Source organism: Protobothrops mucrosquamatus, unplaced genomic scaffold (genome assembly GCF_001527695.2).
Source record: "Protobothrops mucrosquamatus isolate PMUCROS unplaced genomic scaffold, P.Mucros_1.0 scaffold991, whole genome shotgun sequence".
Taxonomy (NCBI): Eukaryota; Metazoa; Chordata; class Lepidosauria; order Squamata; family Viperidae; genus Protobothrops; species Protobothrops mucrosquamatus.
In genome coordinates, this window is record NW_015387230.1 from 312,190 (window position 1) to 336,478 (window position 24,289).

A 24,289-nucleotide genomic window follows, 5' to 3' on the forward strand; every position below is an offset into this window, starting at 1 on the left:
ATTCTTTAAAAAAAAAATTCTCTAATTTTATTGGGATTGTTTGAAATAAATACAATAATCTTGGTAGAATATTCATTTTAATCAATGCGATTCTACCTAATAGTGATAATTGGAGGTTCCCCCAAGTCTCAAGATCTTGTTTCATTTTTAATATCAGTTTTGTATAATTGTCTTCTTTTATTGAGGAACATCTTGAGGTGTTCATATCCTTTTCTTATTGGTGAGCCAAGTGAGTAATTTTGGAGTAGTACCAGCCAGTTAAGAAGAACTGTGTTATAACATCCTGTTATTTTCCAAAAACTGAGGCACTAGATTCCTTTCATTGCTTAGTAGATCCCCCCAAAAAAGTAAATGAGATCATGCAATTATATGATTGCTACATAAATAACATGTGGAAAGTTTTCTTAGCACAAGAAATTTATTTGATAAATCTCAGAAAGATATTTCTTCCCTGTATACTAACCTTGTATATTTCAGATTTTTGAAGCATAGTGCCTGTCATCCCCCATCCAGCATGACTGCTACATTGGCAGCCTCTTAATGTTATAGCTGTAATTTATTTTTGGACATTGTTGCTGGAGAGGAAACCAGATGTTCCAAAGAGGATTTGTCTCTTGGTGAAAAAAAAATTCCAAAAGCAATTAGAACAAAAGCAAATCATGTTTTGACATTTCATATTGAAATCTTGATAAGCCTTTAATATATCCAAAAGGCTGTTATAACTGCCTTCAGAACAAAGCACAAAATAATTTACAGTGAGGCAAAATTTAAAATAGGGCATTCAATAGCACCCAGAAAATAAAATTGTCATCCAGCATAAACAGAATAGATCTTGTTTCCCTCTGCAAATTAAAACATGGAAGGCTAATCTATCTATTCCTTTGTCTGTACTTTGTTTTTGTAATCCCTGTGCAGGCTTGACATTTTTTTAAGGACATTTGACCTTATTTTTTTTCCGTTGTAGGAATCCTATCTCTGTAAGGTCCACATTCTTCTTTATTATGTAACTTTCTATTAAAATAACGATACATGCCTCCCTTTTATCTTGCTTAGAGAATTCTTTACAGTTGCATGGTTCAGATTGTGTTGGTATGCCTGCAGTTTGGCAATTGCATTTACAAAGAAAATGTCATCATGAAGCTTGACTAATTTATATAGCATATAATTGTTGTAGATTGTACCTGATTTCCTTTCCTGAAGCACAATTTTGAATCAACGTACAGCTTATTAAGTTCAACTTCAGAGCAGTCCAGATTTTCATACAATGCTTCTATCTGAATAATCCAACACCACTATCTCCCTGGCATTGGCTTCTCTGAAAGTGCTGCTTTTAGAATTCATGATTTAGGAATGCTGGTCATCATAGTTAGTCCTCGAGTTACGACTGCAATTGAGTCCGTAATTTATGTTGCTAAGTGAGAAATTTGTTAACTGAGTTTTGCCCCATTTAACGACATTTCTTGCCACATTTGTTAAGTGAATCACTGCAGTCATTAAATTAGTAACACGGCTGTTAAGTGAATCTGGTTTCCCCATTGACTTTGCTTGTCAGGAGGTCGCAAAAGGAGAATCACCTGACCCTGGGACACTGCAATGGTCATAAATGTGAGTCAGTTGTCCAGCACCTGAATGTAAATCACCTGACCGTGGGGATGCTGCAACTGTCATAAGTGTGAAAAATGGTCTTAAGTTACTTTTTTCAGGTGCCGTTGTAAATTTGAACAGTCACTAAATGAAATGATGTGAGTCGAGGACTACCTGTATTTCAGGCCCATTATTTCATTTACTTCCAAGGATAGTCAATAAGTCCGACTGAGATTGGTACACCTCTTTCACATACTGCCCCATAGTCCAGTACTGACAGCATTACTGCCTGCATCTACTCCCAAAGGTGATTTTAGATTTTTGAAAATCAGGTACACCTCCACCTGCGTCTCTATAGTTGTACAGACAAGTTGCTATCCTGTATTGTTTGCTTACAGAATGTCTGCAAGAAGAGAAGTAGAGAGCCTTTTGGAGTTGTAAGACCAGACTAGGAGCCCCATGTTGGAGTGTATGTGTAGGATCAAGAAATTACACACCATATTCAGGCATACAATCAATCAGAAAATCACTGTGACTTAATTTTCCATCGGTAATCAGAATTACTGCAAAGAATATGTGATCTAGAACTGTGGTGGTGAACCTATGGCACGCATGCCAGAGGTGGCACTCAGAGCCCTCTCTGTGGGCATGCGCGCCGTCGCCCCAGCCCTGCCACCCCCTCCTCATCAGCAGCCCCCCCAGAGGAGAGTTGCCCCTGGGCACGGAGCAGTGCAGCCAAGCACATGGCAGCTGGGCAGCAGGGACAAGACTCTGCCCTCACGCCCCATAGCGCGCAGATGATGCTGTGGGGCACGGATGGAGGGCGTGTCCACCATGTCGCTGCAGGGCCGCCTGAGCGATCTGCGGCGGGCTGTGGAGGCGGTGGATGGCCTGGCAGGTGGGGTGGGGTGGAGTGGGCGGGGCAGAGCAACGGGGGCAGGGGGCGGGGTGCTTTTTGGGCACTTGGTCTCTAAAAGGTTCATCATCACTGCTCTAGGAGAAGAGAGTGGGGGAGATGGTCCTGCTTCTCTCCTACTATTCACACTAAAGCCATCCTAATTATGATTGAACTGGGAAAGAATGTGATCAAGGCTGACTCCCTTTGTGCACTCCCTTAACACATTAGGGCAGTGGTGGTAACATGGCATGTCTTGACATTGAACTGTCAGGGCAGATGGCTCACATGGGCTTCAGTTTGGGACCACAGCCCTTTTTAAAGCCTTTCAAGAACAAAATTACCAAGTTGAAACTGTGCTCATTACTCAGCCTTAAAATGACAAGTTAATAAATGATCAACAGTGTCTGGAATTGGGAGGCAAGTTGGGACATTAAAGTCCTGTCTGGAAGTTCGTTTAGTTTCCAGATTGCAATCCAAGAACACCGTTAGGGGCGTTCAAATAGAAATTCAATGAGTAAGCTAAATTTTCAGGAAAATACAGTTAGTCAAAATATGAGGACAAGTCTCCTCAGAACCACAGAGGAAAAGACTCACATCTAAGATATTTTAACTGGAGATTACAGATGAGAGTTAAGAGCTTTTTGACTCATAACTATCCTTTATCTGTCAAACATGTTTCTTAGATGCACACTGGTACAAGGATAATTTCCCCAAGGAATGGCATATATATATGTTACATACCTATATATATGTGCCTGGGTAGTCAGTGTAATACAGTGGTTTAAGTGTAAAGAAGCATGATATGAAGCCAACTATTGTAGAAAAATTGTCCCATCTGTTTCTCCATCAGCTGATGCATTAATATCACTAATTATTTTGTGCTTAAAAGAATCATAGCCAATCAGGCATCTTGTAGTAAATGTATGACACCACAATGCTGTAGAACAGGGATACCCAACCTCCGGGCTGTGACCTGATATGGTGTGGCTGCTGCTTGCACAAACAGAGCTTCACATGCATGCATGAGTGCCTGCCTCTTGTACAAATTGAGCTGCACACAAGCGCTCATCTGCTGCTCACGTGGAACCATCCCCCCCACTGGTCCGCAAAGCCAGAAAGGTTGAGGACCACTGCTGAAGGGACAATTTGATTTACTGAGATCAGATAAATCCCATTCATAGGACATTACTGAATAGATAGTTCTGGAAAACAATTTGGCTGAGATTGGCATATGTGGGACTGATTGGGTTAGGGTGTAAGGGTGATACTGAAATATAATTTTATCTTACTTTATTTATCTGTATATTAAATTATTATATTTTACTCCAACTTCATTTTAAATTATTGTTTTTATAGGATTTTATTAATAATTTGTGTTTGGAATGCTGTATTTTGATATGGCCTATGGGCTAAACTAAACTAAACTAATAGATAGTTCATAAACAGTAACAACTTCTCTGAAGCAATGACAATGACCAACTATTGCTGAAGAAAACATTTTCATTGTATTGATTGGAAAAAAAAATCCCTTCTTTTGGCACAACTCTAAATTGGAAAACTTAGTATTTCTAATTAACTGCTACATATTCATTCTATACATATGTGGTTTTAGGAATAAAAAGTTTACTCGTTGCAAAGGTGGTACCCATGGCTATGATAATGAATTCAAAAGTATGCAGGTAAGAGATCTGTTGATTGCTTCTTTTTTTTTGTTTTTATTTCTATGTCTCATGGGTGCTGTTCAAAAGGATTGCCCAATTCTCAGAAAGAGTTATTCAGAGTGATTGGAGTAGTAAATGGTTAAGGGGAAATTAAAGTGTGTGAATGACAGCATGATCAACTAAATCAGACATGATTACAGTTCTCCATGAAGATCCACAAATTCTTGAGAGTTTAATTTTCCACTCTTATTGCTAATCTTCTTGAATGTGGTAGTTTACAGCCATAGCAGCCAACATGTATAAGTATGTATCTAAGTTGAGGGTAAGATAAAAAAAAATATAGACAGTAATGGAAGTAGGTGTCAGCAGTGGATTCTCTGGACTTGGCTGCTTTTGTAATGTGCCCAAGCCTCAGGCTGAAAAAGGATAATTTTCCTGCACTTAAGACAGTATTTCTATTGAATGTTATCCCATTAATACTTTTGAAACATTCAGCAGAAAAATAGCTGGAGCATTTCTCGTGTCCTAAGCAAAGGCTATAAGACTCAATGTAATTATTGCAAAGTTTACAATACAGATCATGGTGTCCTGAGTAGATATACAAGCAAATTGTGAGTAAGGTTTTTGTGAGCAAATTGTGAGTTTTTAACTAGTTGAAAGCTTTAATTCACAAGTCAACTATCTCAAATTAACAGCATTTATATCTTGAATTTCAAAAAATATATATGCTACAATACTTTGGTTTTATCCCCTAAATACTGCTGAAGATGTTACCTAGCCTGGTAACAAAATGTTCGGAAACTAACCCACAAGCTCAAAGAATGAACCTTCACCCTCACATTGGCTTTATTTATGAAAAACAAAAACTGGAAGTTATTTAGTAAATCTATTTTCTGTTATTGTTCAGGCCATCTTTTTAGCACATGGGCCAGGCTTTAATGAAAAAAATGAAGTGACATCTTTTGAAAACATTGAAGTTTATAACTTAATGTGTGGTGAGTATCAACTAGGCAATATTAAAGGATTACTTAAACCATGCCCTGAAGCATGGTTATTGTTAAAGCTATTGTGTGCATTATTTTATTTTCCTGTAACTAGACGTATGTCATGGTGCTTTATTGCTGCCTTTTCCCTGTCGTAATGAAACCTCCCTATCAGTCTCTTTGATGTTAGATTCAGGGAACATAACAATACACCTACTTTATATGCAATGGGTTCAGTTCCTGGAAGAGAAGTATCCAGAGTAGAATGACCTCTAGTAAAGAAAACAAGATAGGTCCCTCAGTCTATGTCAGTGATGGCGAACCTTTTAAAGACTGAGTGCCCAAACTGCAACCCAAAACCCACTTATGCATCGTTGGGTGCTGGGTGGGTGTGGCCCATTGGCTGGGTGTGGCCCATTGGGTGGGTGTGGCCCATTGGGTGGGCGTGGCTGAACTAAAAAGTTCAATCAATCAATTCCAACTTTGCAAGATCTTTTTTTTTCCTGCGAGAAGTTGAAATTGACTGATTGATTGAACCTTTTTTTTTTTTGCACACGGCGGCAGAGGCCTAAAGCGAAAAGGTTTTATAAAACCCAGCTGAAGGCCTAGGACTGGGGTGATGGTGCGCATGCCCACAGAGAGGGCTCTGAATGCCGCCTCTGGCACCCGTGCCATAGGTTCGCCACCACTGGTCTATGTAGACTGAGACAGAGCACATGTGGAATGGAGTAGTCATAATACATCCAGGCATTAAATCAAACCCAAACTTTTAAAATTGAAAAAAAGCAGTCAGGTGGACAATCCCTGTGACCAACTGGTGCCCATCAACCTAACTCTTGACCATGTGGGGGTAGGAAACCAGAGAATGCAATATTAAAGGATTATTTAAAAGATGTTCTTGCTTTTTTCCTCTGCAGATGGAATATGTAGTGTTGGGGTATGCTCCATTCTTATTTGAGAGCATCAACGGGCCATTTAAGCACTCTTGGGAATATTATCCTTAGGTAGATCTTTATAGGGTTGTTGTTTTTTTAAGAGAATGGTCTCTTTGTAACTACAGCTATCATAGGCATGCCTCCTCTCTTCCAAAAGTAGTTTTTTCCACAAAAGTATAATACATGAAGTCGTACTGAATCAGGGCATCTTGCAAATTATTAAGAAAACCCTGAAGAAGCCCTTCAACTTGCTTTGTTCATTTTGTGGAAACAGTAACAGTCTTCAAACAAAGCCAATATAATTCCAGAATTTTCATTGAGTACCACAGTCAAAATGCCCACGTGATACTTCTCCATTTGAGATTCCAGATTTCACACTTCTGTCATTCTTTTTTCCCAGTCCAAACCTCAAACATCAGAACCTTGAAAAAGGTTCATGTGCTTGAACAAAGTCTTTGATGCACAGTGGAAAAACTGCAATTTTTTTCTTTCACAGATCTCCTGAAGCTTAAGCCTGCTCCAAACAATGGAACACATGGAAGCTTGAATCACCTCCTAAAAAATCCTTTCTACACTCCCTCCCCAGCAAAAGAACAGTCTTCTCCTCTTTCGTGTCCTTTTGGCCCCGTTCCCAGTCCAGATGTTTCAGGATGTAGCTGTAGCTCAGTAAGTTTGCAGGAAGACATGGGTGCCTCTTGTTCAGTATGTTTTTAATCTAAACTGTGTATCAATGTTTGACCTTTCTTTTGACTTTTGCTGCATTTGTGTATTTGCAGATAACAGAGTTAGAAAAAGTGAATCAAAGGTTAAACCTCAATAATCAAGCAAGTAAGTCTGGTACAAACCCACTTCCAATTAGTGAAAGGTTTCAAGACTTCTGGAACTCATTTGGGAATTTAGTCCTTTTAGAAGAGATTTTATTCAGATATATACATTTAACAAATATATAAATTTGTTACATCAGTTTAACAAATATATAAATACTAAATTTAATTATTCAATTTAACAGATAAACTATATAAATTTAATTATTCAATTTAATATATAAAGCTATATAAATCTAATTATTTAATTTAATAAATAAGACTATATAAATTTAACACAGACAGACAGACACAGACACAGACACAAGCAAACATACCTACAGAAACGGAAACAGAAACACAGATCATAAGCTCTGAAGATAAACGTTCCAGCATCCACCATAACATTGACTCCTATCAGAATTCTAGGAGACTGGAACGTTCAGGATCTGATCTAGATCTTATACAGACTCCACTATGGGCATAAACCATATTACCAGTGAATTAGATGGGCATAAACCATATTACCAGTGAATTAGATGGGCATAAACTATGTTACAAGTGAAGCCAAGGTTATGTTAGTAAACTATAGAAAATCCAATAGGCCAGTGTTTCTCAAACTTGGCAACTTTAAGATATGTGGACTTCAACTCTCAGAATTCCTCAGCTACCCAGAAGTCCTCAAAATTGCCAAGTTTAAAAAACACTGCTATATACAATCCCCAGGTTATTCCAGACCCAAGTTAATGTAAATTCTATTATACACAGGGAATGTAAACTACAGGTAGTCCTTATAACTGTTTGTTTAGTGACTACTTGAAGTTACAACAGTATTGAAAAAAGTGACTTACAACCAGTCCTTACTTTTACAACCATCACAGCTCCCATTAGACGTGTGATCAAAATTCAGGTGCTTGGCAACAGGCGTGTATTTGTAACAGTTGCTGTGTCCCAGAATTATGTGATTCCCATTTGTGAACTTCTCAGCTGGCTTCCAACAAGCCAAGTCAATGGCAGAAGCCAGATTTGATTAACTATGCAATGATTTGATTAACAACTATGGCAAAAAGGTCATAAAATTTTTTTTAACCTTAGATGCAACTTCCCTAACAACTACCAATTGTGCTTGTACATCAAGAACTTCTTGTATAGTGTTTTTTAAAGTGTGTTGCAGTTAGACCTATTATGGCATCACCATTTGGGGAGAGGATTCTTTTTTTATTTCTTTTTTTTTTTTTTTTTTAAGAGAATGAGGTAGAGCAGTGTTTTCTGAACTTTTTGCTCTTGGAATCCCTTCCTACATTCATTATTTAATTTATCAGACTTTTTAACTGCCCCATAGAGGAAGGAGGAAACCCCCCCCCCATTTGTTTATATAGGTTATCTTTATGGATATTTACTGTGTGAAAAATTAAACTTGCTGCATTTGTGGAATATTTATTTATTGAATCATGTTTAAAATAACAATATTAAATCCATTAGGTATTAACATGAATAAAAAAAATCGTTGAAAATAATAATGATAAGAATGACATCATTTCAAATTTTTGTAAATATCTTCAATATTTGGCAAATAATTTTGATTTCTCAGATCTCTGACAGGGTTTTTGGAGACCCCCCAGGTGTCCTTGGGCCGTACTTGAGCTAATACTGAGATAGAGAAAAAGGAAGATATAAAGCCGAGGGCAAGAGCTGCAGATGCATGTACATAAACACATTCGTAGAATGATGGTTTCTCCTAGAGACCTGCAGTTATCGGCTGCTTTTTCTCTGCAAAGAATTTAGTGAATTCAGGGTCAAGAACTGTTCTGCAGAACTTTGGCTGAGGGTCAGAACTGTTTTGCAGAAATGACTAACAATCTGTATCAGATACAATTATTCTATTCTTCCTTTTGACATTTTCCTGGGCATCATAATCATGATAATTATTTACATGATTTTTTTATACTCATAAGGGACATTGCTCTGTACAGTTCTGATGATTCATCAGTCAATCAAAGGAATAAACACAGGTAGTTGTATGTGTACTGCAGTGCTTTTTTTGTAAAAAAAAAAAAAAAAAAAAAAGTGCCAGAACTCCGTTCTGGGCGTTCTATGACAAAAAAAAAAGCCCTGGTGTACTGTATTAGCACTCTAACCAAGGTATCCATCATTCCAATTGTATGTTCACCTTTTGGTCCCCCACTAATGGGAGCTTTGCTTCTGAATCAAGTAACAGCTTGGTTAGGTTTGATTGGCAGCGGTTCAACTATTTTCCTTTAAACGCTGCTCATGTCAAATGGGGTGTGGGAGATGTAGAGTTTGGCTCAATGTGTTGAGTTAGAAGTTGCCAACATTCTAGTATTACATAGACCAGGAAAAACCCAAAGTGAGGTTTTAAATAGGCAGCTTTCCAGTTATTCCCAATTGATTTGCTCTTTCCAATATACTGAATGGTAAAAAAATCTTGAATGAACAATTCATAATAATTTTGGAAAGAATTGTACTCAATTAATGTGAAACTCCATAATTATGGTTTATATTCTAGAAACAGAGTCTGAAGCTCATAATTTGCCTTATGGAAGACCCCAGGTTCTACAGAACAACAGCAAGTACTGCCTCCTTCACCAGGCTAAATATATAAGCGCATATAGTCAAGACATCTTGATGCCATTATGGAGTTCATACACTATCTACAAATCAGTAAGTTTCTGGATTTATTTACCTTTTGTAGAAAAATGAAAGTCTAGGGAGAAAAAAGGGGGAAAAGATGATCTGGAAAGAAGTGGAGTTGGATGCAGAGGTAGAGATGATGATAGTGATGGAGACACAGATACATAAATCATATCAAGTTTAGGTCATTCTTCATACTGCTGCAAATCATGGGTAAGTTTATTTCTGGGAAAAAATTAAATAGACTGTATTAAGTTTATAAGTAGTCTTCTTGTCTAGTTATATATTTAACAGTTCACAAAACAAACCTTAGATTTTTCAGTCCCAGAGTGGGATGCCAGAAATGAATGATGGCTTATGCTCAGAAGGGAAGACATCAAAATCATGGAATGATACAAGCCAAGGTTGGGAAGGTTTTATTTTTTTTTAGGATATATTTTAGGCTTTTATACAATAGCATCTTTTCTACTGTCTGCTGATCGTTGCAATGTTGCCTTTTGGCAGTAAAATTCTGTTTATCTAGGTTCCCTGAGAATAGATACATGAGGCCACAGTTACACAACTTTTATAAACAGGCTTTTCCCCCGTTAAATTACATTTTTATTCTAGCGGTACTAATAATTTATTTTTCTTTATGTGAACACAGTTTCAAACGCAGAATCTGGAGCATATCTGATATTGAACATGTATTATATTGGTGTTATTTCCATTAATTCACCATGCTATCAAATATGCTATATTTATGTTAAATTAAACTAAAAAATATCTGACAGGGTCCTGTCATCTTCTCCGCCACAGAGGATCAGACCTCCAGGTCTTTTTTCCAACGTTCTTCTTTCAAACAGGAATCTTCCAGCTTTGAAGTCTGATCCTTTTAGCCACAAACCAATTTCTCCCTGCCAGTTTCCAACAGATTGTACATAACTGTCAAACTTATTTTCTCTCGAACGGTCAATAGTGCTCTTTCTGGGCCTTCTAATTGCAATCTGAGTTTACTGAGCCTTTAACCAATTTAAACTGTATTTTTTTTTCTGTGCACCACTCATTTTCAAAGCTCCGTCTTGAGCGCCCCATTCCACAGCACAGAGTGCCAAGGTAATCCTAGTCTGCAGAATGGAAAAATACAACATATACAAAAACAGCATTCATTCACCGAATGATATTGCTGATAAGTCCCAAAGTTGCATACTGATGTTTAAAGAATGCTTATTTGCGTATTCTCTTAAGGTACTTTGGAGTTAAAAGAAAACAGCACGTGTAGAGCAGACATTCAGGACTGTGACCTGCTATTTTTGCTGCAGCAATTCCACTACTGTAGTTAGCCATTCTCCTTTAAAAATCATTCAGTGGCTTGGCAGTCAAAAGCAATGGTGTTATGGTAAAGAAAAGCAGGGTTCTAATTATGTTGCCATTCAAGGCAAAGAGGCACACTTTGTCTGTTATTATGTTTTCTGTCCTCTCTATGTACCATTTCTATGCTGTCTGTGCAGTGTACGAAACTTTTTAAGAAAATCCATCTGTGAATCTCATTAAGACAGAGGAACATGGGTGAAGTTTGTAGAGATGACTGTTTTCAGTTTTTTGGATTTCATTGGGATGAAGGGTGGAGAATTGAAGTTTCTCAGTATAAGTCATTCCCCCCCCCCCCTAAACCGAGTGGGAAAGACTGGGAAGTTGTGGTTCTTTCAACATGCTTTGCAAGCCTAAGCACTTCTTGATGGAAGTGGGAAAGTCTCCTCTCTGTGGGCTTGGAAGTCATTAATCACAGGGACTGAATTCGCAGAACACGCTAAGATTAATGTGACTATCTAGCCCCCTGATCCTATATTAACTGGCAAGTTGAGTTGGAGGGGAGATTTTTCTAGCTCTGATTGGAAACATAGTGATTTAATCTGTATGCACAGTTTTTGCCATCTCTGAGCTACCATACCTTCTCCAGGTAGCTGGAGAAAATGCTTTAGATTACCTTTCCCAACCTGGTGCCCTTCAGATAGCTGGGCCTAAAATTAACATTATTCTCAGCTGTTAGACGAGGCTGATATGAATCATGAATCCTTGGTCTGAATCAAGAGAGATTGCTTCTTCCGCTTCAGAAAATAATGACCTTATTGAGATGTAATATTATTCCATGCTAAGGTTGGATCAGGGTTTCATTTTCCTGGACATTATGAATTAATCTGGTGTTGATGTATATTACATATACAGTATATAGGTCCACATAGACAATGTTAAAAGTAAATGTATTTGCATTCTTTTGTTTTACTTAATTTGTTTTACTTATCATTTTTGGATAGCCCACAGCAAGCTTTGATGTAGCCTTTCTGATTCTCAAAACTGATGGCATCTTTTAATATATCAAAGTTGGAGACATTTATTATTTTTATGAACCTAAATCAATCCACTACAGGGCAAAAGCCTTTTCAATGAATGTTATAAAATACAATTTAAAATGCTGGCCCAGTGTGGACAAGTAGCTGGGTGTTTTCAACTTCCTAATTTAGGTTAAGAGGTGTGTGACTGGTCCAAAATTACCTAGCTGTTTCGTATGTCTAAGGGAGTACCCAAACCTGGCTCTCCCTGTGTATTCTTACATGTACACACACACTCTCTCTCACACACACACATACACACACATTCTCTTCCATGACATGTAATCTCAACCAAGAAAGTTTTTCTGATGTCATGGAGAAGTGAATACAAAGGTTTTTCCACAGCATAAAGCAGCTGTTGTGTCACTCAACCTTGTTCAAGAGAACATAATCCAAAGTTCATAGAAAGTTGAGCCCTCATAGGAAAATCAGGTATCAACCTTTCTGTGAATTGTAAATACGGTGTCTTTCATAGCAGGTCAAAGGCTTCTTTAATACTTTGAAATTAAAAGTTGCCTAATCTAGCATTTTCTTGAGCTGCTGAACCTGATGAAATGTAGTAAAAAAGTAAACAAGATGAGCCACCAGGCTTCTGTTATTTTCGTCCTATAAACTTTTACCTACAGCAAGCATTCTTAATATTTTAAACAGCAAAATGATTTAAAGGTTTTTTTTTTCAGTCTAATCAGGTGAATATTAAGATGTTTACATGTTTTCATGAAAAAGGGCATCCAGTTCTCAAAATGTATTGATTTGTACAAATGGTGAGATACTAAATAAAAAATAATGTTAGGTGAAGAATTAAGCTAGTGGGCTGATGGATCTCAAAAGTTCTGATTAGCTTGGAAATAAATTGAAAAAAATGTCATGAAAAGCAAGTCCCATACTGAGTTTTTTCCTACATAGTTGCCATCTCACCACTTCTGAAGATAGCCTTCACATTAAGGACCAGCCCTCGGAATTTTATAAAGCAATATGGAATTAGAGGACCTTGGGGAACTTTAAGTGAAGAACTTGGTCCAAAGCGTTCTGAGCTGAATCTAGCATTTCTATTCATGCTAGGCTCAATCATCCCTTCCGAGTGCTCAAACACTTAAGCCTTAAAGAAACCTTAAACTGTAGGCACCTAATACTGAAACAAGCATTTTGTTGTGTCTGTTAATTCCCTCAAAATTTGTTTGGTTCATTGTACTGATCAGAAAACACGGGGCTGAGAAGGCATGGCGAGACCCAGGTTGGACATGCAGACTCGGATAGTATCAGACCAGGAAGGCCCAGGCTTTGTTTTGTTTTGTTTTTGTTTCATCTTAGGTTCTTAAGATGCTGTTTATATCTGTATCTTCTTTTTTGTCTTTTCTCAGATGGTCTTTTTCTCCTTTTTACTTCACCTGAAGAAATTCAGCAAAACATTTCAACCTTAAAATAAACTGTTTGTTAAATAAATAGCTTGTCTGTTTAGGAAAATCTCCAGCCAGCTGCTTAAGCAATAGAGCAACTCAGCTTATTTGATAAGGGTTAAAAAAAAAAGCTTGATGATCTGATTTGGCATTTGATTAAATAATGTCAGTAATAATCTGAACTGGTCCCAGAAAATATAAAAGTCAGCCTTCAGCATGTTATTGTAAGCCAGAAGCTTTGCAGCAGGGACACTCCTCAGATTTCCTAATCATGATTTAAACACAAACATTTTGTCTCTGAGGAAAAAACATTCAGTTTTAGGAGGGGAAGAATTTGGGTTTACCAAGCCATCAACCTCTCCCACATAGAAACACACAAATATTTCCTTCTTCCTTTCCACCCTCTAACAGACATATATACAGACTACACTCAGAAAGCTAAACTTTTCCCACTCAAAGTTAAAAATAACATTTATGCTACTAATTCCATGTTTAGAAGAATTTCTAAATTATCCTAACATTCATCACATTAAAGGACGAACTGGACTTCACAGAAAGATTTTGAAATGAATCTCATGCACTTTTTTTATTAAAAAAAAAAATTAATTTGTGAGATGGAGAAGTGGTTTTGAGAAGGAAAAATCCTTAGCCTTTTCCCTCTCACTGATTTACTTGTAGTGTTCCAGAAATAAATTTGCCCCTTTTCTCCATTCTGAAGCAATTTTTTTATTATTCTTTGCCATTAGCAAAACAAAACAGAAATAGTAATGTACTTTAGGTACATTTTGATTTGTTGCCATTTGCTATCCTGAATTGTCTGTTTTGAAATCAAAAGGGGGACAAAACAGAAGAAAATCTCATATTGAACCTCTCCACTACTGGATGGCTAAGTCATGTGTAGAAATAAATGTCACTGGTTTTATAAAATGTGGAAAAAAATTTAGAACAGTAATACAATTGACTCTGTATAAAAATGAAAAAGGCAGCCCGATCAACAGGATATATCTCTCTGGTTCAACGAGTTTGCTGGATTTTTCCATTTTATGACTTCTTATTTACATCCTGTGACACTTTTAGAAAAAGCGGCTGAAAGATGACTCGGAGGTCAGAGCAGATACTCCCAAATACTGTATTTAAAGTCCCGCAAAATACAAATAAATTATGCCTTTTGGTACATTGATTACTAGCTCCCTTTTGAAGGAGGGTTTTTTTTTTAACCAGATATGGTAACTGTCCTTTTCCTCTAAGCCCAGTCTTCTGTGCAGTTGGGCCAAATCTTAGAAGAGGCAGTGGGGTGCCAGGATTGTGTTTGCCAACTTCTACAGTACATAATTGGCTGCTGCTTGTGCAGAGAGAGAGCCAGGCCAAGAGAAAAGAGAGACATGGAATAGTAGCATTTCCACATCACTGAAGCTGATGCTTGTGTATTCTTTGAATCCTAAGGACTTAGTGTCAAGAACACCTGTACAGTAAAAGATTATAGTTTGGGGCTTATTCTGTGTTCTCTGCTCTTACATTGACTCCTGAGAGCTTCTTGGCTGCCAATTGGAGCGTCAATGAAGAAATATCTCAAAATTGCACAGATGGCTTTTCCTTGATACCATTTACTTGTCATACACCATATGACAAGGCACTATTTACATGTAATGTAATTAAAGAAAACATTTTCAGGATAATGGATGATAGTACAATTGTTTTACGGGGCTTAAAAAAAATATAAAGTGATATTAGGGCAAAACCCAGAATAAAACTGAATAGACGAACTGGTACAGACAGTCCTCAATTTACAACAGTTCATTGAGTGACCATTCAAAGTTACAATGGCAATGAAAAAAGGGACTTGTGATCATTTTTCACACTTACGACCTTTGAAGCATCCCCAGGATCCTGTGATCAAAATTCAGATGCTTGGCAACCGATTCATACTTATGACCGTTGCTGTGTCCCAAGGTCACGTGATCACCTTTTGCAACTTTTTACCAAGCAAAATCAGTGGAGAAGCCAGCTTCAATTAACAACCGTGTTACTAACTTAACAGTTGCAGTGATTCACTTAAACAACTGTGGCAAGAAAGGTTGCAAAGTGAGGCAAAACTCACTTAACAAACGTCTCAGCAACAGAAATATTGGGCTCGATTGCGGTCGTAAGTTGAGGATTACCTGTAATAGCTGTATGTGGTGGCGCTTCTTGTTTGATTTGGCAGAGATCAAGGTTGCCTTCGGGTGAGCGGCTAACGCAGCCCAGCAGAAGACAGTGGTGTGACTATTGCATTCATTTAGGAGTACAGTACTAGCTGCGTCATAAATGTTCTCCCACTCTGGAGCGGATGGGGTCTTGCTTTGACGCACTCTCTCTGTTCACCTGCACTTCTTATGCATATGCACTATGTCATGACTCATCATCAGCAATACAGTGAATGCATCTGCTCCAAACATGAGTATTCTCTCTCTGATGACTCACAACTTGATTTTGACTAGTACAGTGGTTTGCTTCTGAGAAAACCGCAGAGTTAAGGAAATATGGCTTGGCCAAAGTATTAGTGATCTCCAACACAACCCCCTTTGATGTTGTTGCTTCCGTTTTGTCATGGGTTCAGGACAAAGCTGTGAGGATTCTTCTCCCGTTTCTTCCACCTGTGAACTATGGAATGCTGAAGAATAAGAAATACTAAACCAGGGGTAGGCGACCTTGGCTCTTTTATGACTCGTGGACTTCAACTCCCAGAATTCCTGAGCCAGGAGTTGAAGTCCACAGGTCATAAAAGAGCCAAGGTTGCCTACCTCTGTACTAAACCAACCGGATACATCTGAGAGCAAAGGGCAGGAAGGCCATTTCTATTTTCCAGCACTGCCATCATGATTCATTATAAAAAATGGGAAAAGAAAGAATCAAAGAAAACCAGGCTAGGAAGTCTCAAAACCCAAGGATGGCCACGGCTGTGGGTGTAATGCTTTCTTTTGCCCTCTTCTCTTCCAGACACCAACTTCTGTTCCTCCCAGTGCTTCAGACTGTCTGCGGCTAGATGTTCGAATCCCTGCAGCTCAGAGCCAAACTTGCTCCAACTACCAGCTAGACCTGACTATCACCCCCAGCTTCCTCTATCCTCCCAGTAAGTAGAGCTGTTCTTTATATAGAAAGGGCACAATGTTTTAATTATCTGGATGTGGCTGAGTGTTTAAACATAAACACAGCACTAACCGTGGGGTAAGCGTGGCATTCAGGGGGAGGGGTGTGCGAAGACAAGTAAAAAAGAAAACATTTTGGTGGTGTTTCTTGCCTGTAAGAAGAACATAATATAACGGTTGCGTTTTCTAGACACGGACCGCAGGATAAATTATCCTAAATATTTTATTCCACAGATTTGCATTTAAGGTGAGTAAAGCTAGAAGATGCTGTGAGAACGATTGGCTTATAAAATAAACTAGAAATATACACAGATAGTCCTTGACTTATGACCCCAATTGAGCCCAAAATTTCTGTTGCTGAACAAGGCAGTTCCTAAGTGAGTTTTGCCCATTTTACGACCTTTTTAACCACAGCTCTTTACACGCTGCAATTGTTAATGAATCATGCGGTCATTAATTGAATCTGGCTCCTCCCATTGACTTTGCTTGTTAGTGGCTGGCTGGGAAGGCTAATATAAGTCATAAAATAAGAAAAAGCTAAATAACTATAGCCAAATCCAGGTTATCAAACCATTCACTATAGCTTTCCATACCTTTCTAGTGTTACAATCATCCTAATTTTTACAGCGCCTATATCTCCTTCCTTCCTTCCTTCCTTCCTTCCTTCCTTCCTTCTTTCCTTCCTTCCTCCCTCCCTCCCTCCCTCCCTCCCTTCCTTTTTCTGTCTTTCTCTTTCTTTATTTTTATCTTCTTTCCTTCTCTTCCTCCTGCTCCTGCTCCTCCTCCTTCCTCTTACTCCCCGAAAATCTCATCATTTCAATCTGTCAAGAATCATGACTTTCTACCTTCACCTTTCCTCTTGATCTATTTATAAAGGAGTGATAAAAAAGGAAACAATCTTCTTTCACTTTCACTCTATGACCATCTTGAGGCACTACTTTTGTACTGTCCCCTCTTTTTTGTATTCGGTCCACATTTGTTCTCACTCTTCCTGTTGAACTACATATACTGCTTAAGTAATTGATCTTCACTGCATTCAATTTACTTTTATGCTGTTTTACACACACGTTTTCACTTCTTTTGACAAGGACTCATAATTCACAACAGACCACACACTGCCCACCCATCCTTAAGTGAACAGGAAACTATACTATTGCCAATCCCTATCCTGCTCATGTTGTGCCTGTCCTGAGTCACCATGCAATAATACCATCCCAATGATGCATGTGCAGCACCTGCTAAGAAACAATTGACAGATTTCTCCAGTTTTTGCTGTCCTTCTTCAGCTTGTTACCAGTTTATAGGAAAAATGTCTGCCAAACACAGCACGGCAGAAAAAATGGGGTGGATCTGAATATTGGATTTTTATATAATTACCTCTGTGCCGGTCCTCCTACATGCCATTCTGTCACAATCTGAGTTGAATAAAGTTTTTTAAAAAACCTCACTAAACATAACAAAATGTGATTTTCAACTAGCACTTTTATTTAGAACTTAATGTTTGTGAGTATTGCAACTCTGCCTGATAATTTGGAGAATGCCTTTATTATTGTCCCTTTCTCCAAAGGCAAAGATAGCAAGAATGGATGCAAACATGACACGGGAGATTAGTTTGTTAAATGTGCTTGGAAAGATATTGGCCAAAATGATAATGAGTAAAAATAAGAGAGTGCCTTGCATTTTTATGTCAAGCAGGGAATGGCAGATACAATTTCTGCTGTACAGTAGTTCATAATTAAAGTAAGAAATTTTTCATTTCTTGATTTAGATCAAGGGTGGGGAATGATGGCCCCTTTATGACTTGTGGACTTCAACTCTCAGAATTCCTGAGCCAACCAGGAATTAAAGTACATAAGTCACAAAGGGGCCATCGTTCCCTCCGATTTAGATTAAGTGAATTACAGAATGCTTGCATGTACATGGAGTTGAAATGTGGTTGCTTAAAATGCTAAGAATAATATATGATAGCGATATATTTATGGGTGGCTATAAATTGAATAAATAAACAAAGGAATTGCTTAGAACATTATTCGAAGTTGGGCAGGGAGCAACACAAGGATCTATGATGGCCCTTCAATTGTTTATTATGGATGAAATTGTACAGAATGCATGTGATGACATTAGAGGGGGGATATAAATGTGTACACATATTTGTGTGCAGTTGATGCCATGTTGTCAGCTGAGAATCTGAATTATTTGCAGCAAATTTTGGATAGGTTCTATAACGCAATGATGAATACGAATTGAAAATTAATGTTTTGAAGACCAAGATAGTTGCATTTAAGAAGTAAAGTAGGTAACGTATATTATATATAAATGGCTAAAAACTAGAACAGATGAATTTAGAAGAAAGAAAAAAAGACAGAATCTCTTAGGAATTTAGTGAATTTAGAGAATAACAGAGTTGGAAGTATGATTTGTCCAGCTGGGACTCTAAAACATAAAAAAAATGTCTCTGTAAGGTTTGTTGCAGGTCAGTTTCTTTCTATTGTGTTGTAATTGACTTCTTGTTTGAGTGGAGTGCAGGAAGCATTTAAATGGTGCAGAAGTAAATTCTTCAACATTGAAATTGAAATAGTATTCAGCTGAAAAGAAAACTATGTGTTTTCGATTTCTTTTTCACTATTCATGCCATTAATTCATACTTTTTTCACACAGACTTAAACTCATCTAATTTTGAGCAGTATGATGCTCTAATTACTAGCAACATTGTTCCTATGTTCAAAGGATTTACACGTAAGTTCGGAAAATTTTGGCATGATATTGCATTAAGAAAGAACTAATGCTTTTTTCACATCATGTTTCCCACCTCAAATACCTCTCTTGACTTAATCTTGTTTTTTGTTTTGGAAGAGGGCACATTTCCACATCCCTTGGTGGAACAATATCAAAATTGGTATTATTACTTTTATTATTATTTCAGTGTAGGTGCCCCTGACTCAAAATGATTGTAGACAGTTAACAGTTTAATAGGGAAGCGGAGGCAGGAAGCAGGAAGGGGAAGGGGGAGGAGGAGGAGGAGGAGGAGGAGGAGGAGAAGGAGAAGGAGAAGGAGAAGGAGAAGAAGAAGAAGAAGAAGAAGAAGAAGAAGAAGAAGAAGAAGAAGAAGAAGAAGAAGAAGAAGAAGAAGAAGAAGAAGAAGAAGAAGAAGAAGAAGAAGAAGAAGAAGAAGAAAGAAGAAGAAAGAAGAAGAAACAACAGAGAAAATGTATGCTAACATTCATCAGGCACATTCTGCAACAAGAAATGAATATTTTACCATAAATATTCTCTGACTTAAAAAGAACAAGGTAGCCATTGATAGTGGTTTTTGTAGACTCTCCTTTAATTACATATTGGTATACTTTGCTAATACCTTTTTCACTAGGGAAATAGTAGGGCCAATTCAGTCCTATATTGAGCAGACTGAGCTAAGGTAAGGTAACAGATGCTGCAAAGATCCATAGAAGCAAGGAGCAAAAGGTAGGCTTTGTACAGAATCTCCATTCCAGATATCAGTTTCACAAATGCTAAAGACTAGGACTGCGGTCAAATCCAACCCTGGTATTTTTATTTTATTTTATTTTATTTNTTGTATTGTATTGTATTGTATTGTAGTGTATCATATCGTATCGTATCGTATCTATTTTATGGCTTAAAAATGAGAATGTAACTTTTCAGCAAACACTGAGGACATACTATATGTTCCCATCGCTTCTCTATCAACATGCAATAGAAAATGGACACCCATACATTTGATTCTCTCTTGCTGTGCTCCTAATTACAGGATTGTGGAATTACTTCCATACTACCCTAATTCCAAAATATGCTAGAGAGAGAAATGGACTAAATGTGATCAGTGGGCCTATTTTTGATTATAATTATGATGGGCACTTTGATTCTGACGACACAATCAAACAGTAAGTAAATTTAAAAGGCTTAATGGTAAACCAATATTTTAATTTTCCTTATTTGCTTAGAATAATTTCATAGGCAATGAAAAAAGTAGGATGCAACTGGCTTTAGCAATTTTCCCAATTAACATGACATTACACATCATTACACAGATTATTTCATCCAGACAGTTTTACAGAATCAAGTTTACTGTTGTTAAGGCAGTAAAATTTAAATAGTTATCTTTAATCTCACAAATATGGTTTATTTCTATGTGTCTAATGACTAAGTTATGCTCAATCAATTAGTGACTGATCTATCTGGAAGCTCCTTGTGGTCCAATTTGAAATTCTGACGAATCCCCTGCAGTCACATGACTGCACTTTGGGCTGCCTTTATGTCATCATTGTTTCATTTAACAACTGTGGCATTCTCTTTCTCTTGCAGGTATGTAAAGAATACAAAGATTCCCATCCCAACTCATTACTTTGTTGTGCTGACTAGCTGTGAGAATCAAACCAACACTCCACTGAATTGTCTGGGCCCTTTGAAGGTTTTGTCTTTTATTCTTCCTCATCGTCCTGACAACTCGGAGAGCTGTGCTGTAAGTGTGGCCACACTGATTTCCAAACATTTTGCCTTGTCAGTTCACAAACTTGGATTTTTTTTTACTTCCACAATGGGATCTAGCCTATAGATCAGTGATGGCAAACCTTTTAGAGACCGAGTGCCCAAACTGCAACCCAAAACCCACTTATGTATCGTCGGGTGCCGGGTAGGCGTGGCCCATTTGGTGAGTGTGGCCAATTGGGTGGGTGTGGCCAATTGGGTGGGCGTGGCTGTGGTGGTAACGGCAGACTGGGTGGGACTAAAAAGTTCAATCAATCAATTCCAACTTTGCGAGATTTTTTTTTCCTGCAAGAAGTTGAAATTGATTGATTGATTGAACCTTTTTTTTTTTTGCACATGGCGGCGGAGGCCTAAAGCGAAAAGGTTTTATAAAACCCAGCTGAAGGCCTAGGACTGGGGCACAGCGCGCATGCCCACAGAGAGGGCTCTGCGTGCCACCTGTGGCACGCGTGCCATAGGTTTGCCACCACGGCTATAGATTCTTCTAATGTACTGAGTTATTAGATCACTGTCTTAATAATCATTTAAGTTCAATAAAATGTTGAGCTAAATACAGTTGAACTGAAAATTTATTAAGATTTATTATTCCTCCTCCTCCTCTTCCTTCTCCTCCTCCTCCTCCTCCACCACCACCACCACCTCCTGCTGCTGTATACCTACAGGAATTAGATTAGGATCTGTTATGAAACATTGGCTAAGAAGCTAAAATACAAATCTGTAATCCAACAGTTACATTGCACTTCTGTTATGAATACAGCAGATGGTCTTAATCAAAACATACTGCTTAGCCCAGATTCTTGCCTGTAATACAGGAATGTACATTAGAATATTAAATGGGAATGAGTATACTAAGGGGGAAATGCATATACTTTAATAAAGATTACAATTGCAAATGTATATAAATAGCTTTAGACATTTTAAAATTGACAGCTGAAAAATATCATTTTGGTCCATTTTATTTTCCCATTTAAATAAAAAATCATAGATCATACAATCGGAAGGGGCCATTTAAGCTACTGAATCCAATCCCTGTTTGGTGAAGGAATAGAAGTAAAGTATTCCAGACAGAAGCTTTCATCCAATGAAGGAAAGGCCACCCCCTCTCTGGGCAATTGGCTGCAATGTCAAACTGCTTTTGTTGTACTGTTAGGAAGTTTCTATAGCACCCAGTCAGAATCTGCTTTTCTATAACTTAATTCCTTTAATTAAGATTATTATTCTATGTTCCCTGGAATCAGTGGTGGGATTCGGTATGGATGCTGCTTCCAGAAGTGCATTCTGGGCCTGGGCAATAAAAAATTAGCTACCGGTTCTGCCGAACTGGTGCGAACCGGCTGAATCCCATCACTGCCTGGAATGAGAGAGAACAAATCTTGACATTCTTCTATGTGACGACCTTTCAGATGCTTTGAAGAGAACTACCATTTCCCCCTTCGGACATCTTTTCTCAGTGCTTAACATTCAGCACTTGCAATTTTTCTTCATATAGTTTAATTTCAAATCCCCGGTCATCTCTGTAGCTCTTATCTGAATCTATTCTAGTTTCTTTAAATCAGGGGTCTCCAAACTTGACAGCTTTAAGACTTGTAGATATCAACTCCCAGAATTCCTCAGCCAGGAATTCTGGGAGTTGAAGTCCACAAGTCTTAAAGTGGTCAAGTTTGGAGACACCTGCTCTAAATGCTTCTTAAAGTGTACTGTCCAGAATAAGACACAGTGGATAATGTAGGTCTTACCAAAGAAGAATAGTGTCAAATGATGACTTTTTGTAATTTGAACATCATACTTCCTTTGATGTAGGCTAAAATTGCATTTGTTTTCTTTGCAACAACTTCACATTGTAGGCTCATATTCAGCTTGCATTAAAATACTATTGAACAGTTATTTTTCACAAATACTATTGGAATAGCTGGCCCTTCAGCTATAAAATTTAGAAATAATTTTTCTGTAACTAGAAATAACTTAGAAAATAGATTTTTGGGTCTGATCTATCTTGCAATATTTCTTTATTTTATTTGCCTTCAGTTTTGCCCGACTACTATATATGCCAAAGCTCTGTTCTTCATTGTGCCCTTTTCTGTTTTCCACTGAAATGAATATTATTGCCAGAAAATTTGGTCAATGTTCACAGCATATTTTCCTCAAGCTTTAATTCTGGAATTTGGACAAGGGGCTGTGGGGGGCAATTTGATGACACTGCAAGGTGTTTCCTCTTGTCATTTTCATTATCATTTTCATGGAAGACAAAAATAGGGGGACACTTTGTGTTTCCACCCTTTATACTATAATGGGATTGTATGCTCATTTAAATCTCAAACAGTATAGGCCAGGGGTAGGCAACCTTGGCTCTTTTATGACTCGTGGACTTCAACTCCCAGAATTCCTGAGCCACCATGGATAGGCCTGGATAGGCCATAAAAATCTAATAATTATCTATTAGCTCCATGAATACACTCTAGCACTTGATATACTGTAATATTCCATGAATATAGCTGATTGCTGTGAAAAAAATAATAACATTTTTATTTATTTTAAACTTAGAAGACTGGTAAGCTGCTTTGCTATCTGCCAAAACAGGCCTCAAATGTTACATTTGCTTGCTTTATCAGGACACATCGCCAGAGAATCTGTGGGTTGAAGAAAGAATACAGATTCACACAGCACGGGTTCGTGATGTGGAGCTTCTTACTGGTCTGAATTTTTATTCAGGGCTCAAACAGCCTCTCCCAGAAACCCTTCAGTTGAAAACATTCCTGCCTATATTTGTAAACCCAGTTAACTGAATGTAAATCTATGGTTATTTCAGATAAATGGTTCTCAGCATCAGTGCTATTAATAATAATAATAAAAAAAAACACTGTTGTGCAAGTATTCTTTTTCTCTCTCTTTGTTGTGTCTGCATGCATATTGAAAACAAGATTAAATAATTGCTGGGAAACCCTAAAATGATTTCAAATAGAAGGCCCTCCTGGACAATTCTCCTAAAGCAGGCATGTCAAACTCGTGACGTCACGTGACGTCGCACGACGTATCGGGACTTTTCCCCCATTGCCGGCAATGGGGTGAGCACGGTTTCGGCGTGACGCATCTGGCCTGTGGGCCGGCAGTTTGACATGCCTGTCCTAAAGAGAGAAGTAATAGAGCTTCATCCAGAACTATCCTTGACTTTGAAATACTGCTTAAATTATTGAACCGGCCTATTTTAAATAAATTGTTTTGGATTTGAAATGGATTGTTTCACATTCAAAATAATTTGCATTTGAGGTGCTTACCAGTACTAGAGTTGAAATCCACAGTCTGGAGGATGCCCAGATTGGAGAAACATGATCTATGTAAAGAATAAAGTTATTTTCCTCCACCACACCTATCTCCTGGAGGA

General features: G+C 37.9%; 1 protein-coding gene across 4 annotated transcripts in view; it reads left to right on the forward strand.

Annotated features, from left to right (window-relative positions):
• Positions 1-23,781, forward strand: part of ENPP3 (ectonucleotide pyrophosphatase/phosphodiesterase 3) — a 70,450-nt gene extending 46,669 nt beyond the window's left edge. For all 4 annotated transcript variants that reach the window (XM_015819805.1, XM_015819806.1, XM_015819807.1 and 1 more), the window contains 10 exons: positions 4,095-4,161; positions 5,051-5,138; positions 6,558-6,727; positions 6,838-6,889; positions 9,392-9,546; positions 16,259-16,391; positions 19,066-19,143; positions 20,174-20,306; positions 20,728-20,884; positions 23,520-23,781. In XM_015819805.1, the coding sequence (XP_015675291.1) occupies positions 4,095-4,161; positions 5,051-5,138; positions 6,558-6,727; positions 6,838-6,889; positions 9,392-9,546; positions 16,259-16,391; positions 19,066-19,143; positions 20,174-20,306; positions 20,728-20,884; positions 23,520-23,693 (1,207 nt within the window). In that variant the 3' untranslated portion in view covers positions 23,694-23,781. The remainder of the gene's footprint in view (positions 1-4,094; positions 4,162-5,050; positions 5,139-6,557; positions 6,728-6,837; positions 6,890-9,391; positions 9,547-16,258; positions 16,392-19,065; positions 19,144-20,173; positions 20,307-20,727; positions 20,885-23,519) is intronic.
• The last annotated feature ends 508 nt before the right edge of the window (positions 23,782-24,289 follow it).